At 54.6% G+C, this 6,990-nt stretch overlaps 1 protein-coding gene across 4 annotated transcripts; it reads right to left on the minus strand.

Moving 5' to 3' along the window:
* Positions 1–68: 68 nt before the first annotated feature.
* On the minus strand, positions 69–6,732 carry HNRNPAB (heterogeneous nuclear ribonucleoprotein A/B). Of its 4 annotated transcripts, none has more exons than XM_082453602.1 (8): positions 6,710–6,732; positions 5,891–6,127; positions 4,981–5,149; positions 4,097–4,255; positions 3,791–3,922; positions 1,766–1,886; positions 962–1,102; positions 69–678 (listed from the first exon to the last, which is right to left on the minus strand). In XM_082453602.1, exons 2-8 carry the CDS (start codon positions 6,103–6,105, stop codon positions 608–610), a joined length of 1,008 nt encoding a protein of 335 aa, XP_082309728.1. In that variant the 5' UTR covers positions 6,106–6,127; positions 6,710–6,732; the 3' UTR covers positions 69–607. The 4 variants fall into 4 exon arrangements, with proteins under 4 accessions (XP_082309728.1, XP_082309727.1, XP_082309726.1 ...); XM_082453601.1 differs by lacking the exon at positions 6,710–6,732 and adding an exon at positions 6,286–6,470; XM_082453600.1 differs by lacking the exon at positions 6,710–6,732 and adding an exon at positions 6,211–6,469.
* Positions 6,733–6,990: the final 258 nt, after the last annotated feature.

The following is a 6,990-nucleotide window of genomic DNA, read 5'->3' on the forward strand; positions in this document are numbered from 1 at the left end:
GGTCTTGGAGGATACTGGAGCTCTGGGCACCTGCCCCCCTTCACAGTGTATCCCACACTCACCCAGGCTTGGGGGTTTTTAAATTTTTATTTCAAAAGCTTGGATAGCTTCAATATCCAGGTCGTGGCAAAATCAGGACACGTGTAAAATACCTTACAATACATTAGATTCCCGAAAGGTACCAAAAAGTACAGTAAAATTAACACTTCCATTATAGGAAATGTATGACACAAATAATATAAAATTAAAGGTGAAAAAAGGTGACACTGTTTTCCTAAGATACAATTTACTCTTTACAACCAGGGTCCACAGGTCCAGGCTGCAGAGCGGCCGCAGGAAGCAGACCCTCCAATCTGGCTCTGGGTAACCTGGTAATAAAAATGAGCCCATAATGCCGCTCTGGCCTCTTGAGACACCACACGCTGCCTAAAACAACTAGAGCTCTGGATATATTAAACAGGAGAGTGATTTCCAGGGGGGAAATTTTAAATAAGACGCACATGGGACAGCCCATAGAAAGTTTGCCAAGTTAAATTTGGTACATAATTGTGTTCACTCGATCTCCAAACAAAGCGTGTGCGGTCAGTCGGACACTCCTGCCAAAGCCTCAGTATGGCTTGTAGTTATTCTGATGGCCACCACGTCGCTGGCTCTTCCCGTAATTTGTACTACCCTGACCTAGGGACAAGAACAACAATGAGAGCAGCTACAACTTACTGAGCATTTACCCCTGTGCCAGGCGCTTGATACGCATCCTCACCAGAGCCAACAACTCTGATAGGACATCTTCCCCACCTTCCTGAGCCCCAAAAGCTCAAAATCAGGTAGCTCCAGTGAGCAAGCCAGGCCACAAAGCCCAGCCTGTCCGACTCCAAAGCCCCTGCTGCCAGTGGCCCCTGCACTGTCTGTCCTGCCTCCCAGGGTGGGTGAGTGGATGGGGGCCTCCCTCTCTCCTACTTACTGTAGTCGTAGCCGGGGCCGTAGCCGTAATAACCATAAGGCGAGTAGTCGTAGCCGCCATAGCCGGGCCCGTAGCCCTGCTGGTAGCCGTAGCCCTGGTTCCAGTAGCTGCCGTAGCCCTGATTCCAACTCTGACTCTGACCTGTGGGGGGGAGCAGGGCACAGGGGCCCATGGACCATTTAGCACACGCAGGAGCTAGGATGGAGGAAATCCTGCCCTTTGGGTGGCAAGGTTACTATGGCAACTCAGAAAAGCCAAGGGGCTGCTGTCCTGGTGTAGAGGGAGGGCCCTGGGCCCAGCCCTGTACCTGAGACCCAAGCTGGGGATAAGAAGGCCAGGCCAGGATGGAAAACTAACTTCACTGGGGCAACCGAGGCAGCTCACTCTTATTCAAATCACCCTCTGATCACCCCCACCCTCCCTGGCAGCTTGGCCTTAAAAAGGATGGAGTTCAGGCTTTGGAGTCAGAGGGGCCTGGGATGGAAGGAGGTTAAGCGCCTGGCACAGCCTTGCCCTACCCTTCAGCCCGCCCACCCACGGGTGTACCAAGACTCAGGACAGCCAGAGCCAAGCACACCCGTCTTGATGCAGATGCCCCCTCTGCCCTGGGGCCCCAGAGCACATGAGAAAGGTGGGCTCTTCCACGTCAAGCAGCAGCAGCACAGCCTCAACCCAGGAACACCATTCCTGATCCTGCCCACCCTGCTGCACCAAGCACCAGGGGCCAAGAGAGCCCCCAAAACAGGCAGAGAAGCTCCATGCAGGCAGGGAAACAGGACCCATCTTCATCTGGGTTCCACTCACCTCCTCCACTTCCGCCACCACCACCGCTGCCACGGTTCCCTCGGTTGCGATTCCCACGGCCCCCAGAGCCATACTGCTGCTGTTGATAAACCTCTTTGGGCTGAGCCACCTTGATTTCACACTGAAAGCCAAGAGAACAGTGGGTCATGCCAGTGGGACAAGCCCTGGGCAGGGAGTGTGCACAAAGGCCTTTGCTGACAAACATTCAGGAGGCAGATCTTCTCTATCTGCTCAAGAGCACATGCTGGGGTGGGAAACCACATTTGGACTAGCTCTCAGAACCACAACTAAAACCTAGACCGCCCAAAACTCACAAAATGGGCTTTTTGGCTCAAGGCTTTCCCCAGAGTGCTTGAAACAATGAACGTTATCAGTAGACCTACACCCGTAGGTCTACTAATGGGTCACCCTTGGGTGCTCTAACAAGTGGGAGAAGAGGGACAGCTGGACCAATGCCAGTCCAGTGTAGCAAGACACCACACCAGGTGTCAGTCTGGTGCCACCTTGGGCAAGGGAGTCAGAGAAGGCTTCCCAGGTAAGGGATCTTAGAGAAAAAAGGTTCTTTTTTCCCCCCAGAATAAATAAAGCATTCCACTCAAATACACTATTGAGGTGGCAACCCTGACCTCCATCTTATAAAGAAAGCCACTGAGGCTCAGGGCAGCCTTCCCTAAGGCCATACTGCTCCCCCTTTCTCCTCCAACCACTGGTGTGCTGTTGGGATGGGCCAGATATCTGTGTCCTCTTAGGGCCCAAAGAGTCAATTTCCTTTTTGCTCAAAACTCTGCCTACTGTGGGTGGGAGTAGGGTCATGGACCTTCAAGTGCTCCTGCTTTAAGTATATTTTTAAAAGAAAATCCACTGACACATAACCCTCTCCATTAAGACCAATTAAAAAACCATCTTACACAAGATGTCCCCATACAAGCATACTCAAAAAATTGACAAATTACCAAGTGATGCAATCTCATGTTTTCTATCCTACTAAGTTAAAAATGCTGAATACAACCAGCTAAAATACACTTATTTCAAGACCAACCACTAGCAGTTTGACTAATGGTGCCCTAATAGGCTCTTCATGCCCATTTTACATCATGGCACAGAAAAAGGCCTCTTTCCATGTCACTGTCCACTGGGGTAACCATTAATGCATGAGGTCTCACCCAACAGCCCCTATGGTCCCATCTCATTTTACATAAAATTTAGGGGCCCAATCCCACATCCAATCTTTCCAAATTCCCAGCCAGGATTGAGGCTTCCAGGAGCCCCACCCTGTGTCCCACCTTATCTGGCTGCCACTCCTGCTCAGGCAGAGCCTGCCACACCTTGCCAGTGGGCCACACCCTCAGCTCCCAACTGCCTCGGCCACTGGAGAACACTTGAAGCATGAACTACCTACCCTCTCTCCTGTCCAGAGTTCAGAGGGAAGAGGTGCCCCTCACTGCACAGGACTCTTGCTTATTTGAAGTCAAAACTGGCTCTAGATTTAAGCTGGCCAGGACCCTGGGAGCTCTTTGGAAAGGATCTTTGGAGTGGGGCTTAATTTAACCATTAACCAAAGGGGATGGAGCTAAAACAGATTTGGTTGTGGCAGGAGATAAAGATAAGAGAAAAGCTCTGCAGCAATGTCCAAAGCAGGTAAGACTTCACCACAGAAATCAGTAAATGGCAATTTTAGAATCTTCTGAGACCTTAACTGTAGGACTTACACATTTTGCACTCTAGATCCCGAATACCATGACCTCTACCTTTAAGTCAGGAACTGAAGAGGCTACTCAGCACACTCCCTACCCCGTATAAGCCTCCAGCATTCTCCTGCCTCCCTCATATCCTGTCCTACCAGCCTAGGAGCTCCATGAAGGACAGGACAACCTGCCCCTCCCCTATCAGGACAGCAGACAGTGCAGAAAACAGTAAGGTCTACCCCGGAGAACTCTTGGAGGTAACCCAATGCCTAATCCACGCCTGCAAAGGCCAGCTCTCCAGCAGCAGAATGCCAAGCACACACAGCTGGGGACACCTTACCTTACTTCCACTGATGGTGTGGAACTTTTTCTCCAGAACTTTCTTCACAGGTTCCTCTTCTTTAAAGGTGATGAAAACAAAGCCTCGTCTTTTGTTCGACTTTGGATCCATTGGAAGCTCAATGGCTTCAATCTGCAAACATAAGCAAAGCTCAGGACCCTATCGCAGAGCCTATAAGGAACTCACAGGAGAAAAAGTCCACGAACACCAGAGTGAAAAAGAGATCCAGCCAGCCAAGGTGCCAAGGACCAGGAAGAAGGCAACCTCGGTGCAGCTGGCAGACCACTCCGGGAGCCACACACTCACCTCCCCAAACTCGCCGAAGTACTCCCTGATCTTCTCCTCAGTGGCTTCAGGATTCAGACCCCCCACAAAAATTTTCTTTACTGGGTCTTTCTTCATGGCCATGGCTTTTTTGGGGTCAATGACACGGCCATCCAGCCTGTGCTCCTTCTGGTCTAGAACCTGTTCCAACAGAAGGGAGCTGGGTTCTAACTCAGCAGCATGACCCTGAACAAGGACCTTCTCTTTAAGCCACAAGACTCCAACACAGGCACACAAAATGTGCTTCACCCCCTTCAAACTCTACCCCCAATCTGACTTTCCAACCCTATCTCCAAACTTCACTTGGTTTACCTAAACGTCTATAAATCTATCCTCAACCCCCCACCAGTCCTTGCCCATGCCGTGCACCCCTCTTCCTGCCCAGGCAGCCCCAATTTAAGGCCTATCTCCTCCAGAAGTAAAGCAATAATTAAAAGCACAGGCTAGAGCTAGGCTGTGAGGGCTGGAATCCTCACACTCCACCCCTTACTAGCTATGTGATCTCTTCTACTTAACCTTCTGAGCCTTAGGTTTGTTTTCTACAAAATGAGAGTAAAACAATGCTTATCTCCCAACAACCATGGACTCTCTTCTAGTCCTCTCAATGAAACGTCTGCTTCAGCAGGGTCCAGAATAGGCACAAGATAATAAACGGTCAACTATAATCTTCCTGGACCACTCCAGCCCACTCACTCCTCCATTTAATCTCTACTTTTAATCCCTTCAAATAGGAGAGCATAAGTTCCCAACCTCTCTGCTTTTCCCAAGGCACCCAACCATGTGCAAAACACATAAGCCAATCATAGTCTAAAGAATAGTATCCTCACAGACTACACAGACTTCTGATTATAAAGTACCCAGCTTACCTTCTCCACACTGGCTGCATCTTTGAAGAGGATAAACCCAAACCCTCTTGACCGGCCAGTGTTGGGATCCATTTTAATTGTACAGTCAACGACCTCTCCAAATTTGGTAAAATAATCCTTTAGGTCCTTTTTGCTGGTATCCCAGCTCAGGCCACCAACGAACATTTTTCTGAAAAGGTGGGGTGAGAACAGGGAAACAAGCCTTAGAAAGCTGTCATTTTGGAAGGACTGGCCCTAGCAAAGCTTTCACTGAAAAGATTGTAAATAAAGCCACCATTCGGAACAAAGATTTACCCTTAGGGCCCATAAGGGTTCTACCTCTGGAAGATGTTAACAAATCTCCGCTAACCTTCCAAACCCAGTCTTGACCCTAACAAAGCCTCAGGTGATCCGTACCCCCCAAGGAGATGGGGGAAAGGAAGCACAACCTAGCCGGACAGCTAGGCCCTGAGCACTCTCAACTGGAAGGAATCTAGTTTGTCTAACAACCGTGTATCAAAACGCTACGGTCCCTGCCACCTCCGAGCACTCGCTCTCAAGGAACTCAAGGCTTCCGGGACCGAGTCGGAGTTCAGACCGTGACTCCGCCCTGGAAAGGAGGCGGAGGAGGAAGGCCCTGGCGCGCGCCAACTCCGCCCACGCAGCCCAGGCAGTCCGCGACCCGCCGGGCCCCGGGTCCGAGCGCACTCCCCTTCCGGGCCGCCAGCCAGCGGCCCCGGGGCGGCGCCAAAGTCGACCCAACAAACTCCTGCAAACTCCGGCGCGCACGGAAAGCCGGCGGCGCGGGGTTGCTGGTCTGCGGGCCGCGAGCAGGCCCCGGCCGCCCGCCCCTCCCCCCGCCGCGTGGCGCCAACAAAAGGCGGCCCCGGAACAAAGGCGGCGCCCCCCGTCGGCCCGCGACCGCACCTACCCCGCGTCCTCCTCGTTCTTGCTGGCGTTTATCTGGTCACCCTCGGCGCCGTTCTGGTTGCCGGCCTGGGGCGCCACGCTCCCGCCTCCGGTGCCAGACGCGACCCCGGTGCCAGCACCAGTCCCGGCCGGCGACTCGCCTTCGGGGGCGGCCTCGTGTCCGTTCTCGGTGGCGCCCGTCGTCTCCATGGGCTGCTCCTCACCCGCTTCCGACATGCTAGGCCGTGGCGCGCGGCTCCTGCAACGAGCGGCCGCGACGCATCAGGCCGGCGCCGCTCCCGCCCGGGCTCCCGCCCGCCACCCGCGGGCCCGGCCGCTCACCTCGCCGCCGATGACGCCGCGGGGCCCGCTCGTCCCCACCCGCCGGGAAGGCACCGCGGGCTCGGCCGCGCTCACGCTTGCGCTGCCGGGCCTCTCCCCCGTCTATCGACGGAGCCGCCGCGACCTCGCGCCCTCCTCCCTCGGCCTGCGCTGCCGCTGCCGCCGCCGCACGAAAGCCACCAACACAGAAGCTCTCCCGGGCCCGCGCGGTGCTGCCGCCTGACAATGCCGACTCGTGGCGCTCTTTATAATGCCGGAGCCGAGGCCACCTCGCAACAAAGCGCATGCTCATTGGCTTCGCCGGCCCGTCACTCAACCCCGCGCCGGCTTCCCATTGGCCGCGGCGGCGCGCGCACCGTAGATCCAGGCGGGCTTTGTCCTTATCTTAGAATTCGCGCAAGCCGGGGCCTTGCGGAGGGTCTCCGGGTCCGGTGGTCCGACGGTAGTGTCCCTGGAGGCCGGTGGCCCGAGCCCAGGGACGGAGAGGCGCAATACTGACCCTTCGCCCTCTGAGGCCGTAGTCCCTCGCCCCGGTGCGCCCTAATCCAGCATTGGCAGCCTTGGCCCCTCCGTTTCCCAAAAGAGGAAACTGGACTCGAGGAAGCCTCGGAAACCGAAGTCGCCCCAACTGGAAGTGCAGAACCCGGCCTTCCGAGATGGGGCGCGTAGTGCCCGCCAAGGCCCTCGGCTTGGCTCGGAGAAATTGGGACGCATCCCGCCCTCCCCCTTGACCTTGGTGCCGTCAAAGCCACGCGCTCCCGCCCCTTCTGCCGCCTCCCC

Source organism: Balaenoptera physalus, assembly GCF_965194825.1.
Source record: "Balaenoptera physalus genome assembly, chromosome: 3".
Classification (NCBI taxonomy): Eukaryota; Metazoa; Chordata; class Mammalia; order Artiodactyla; family Balaenopteridae; genus Balaenoptera; species Balaenoptera physalus.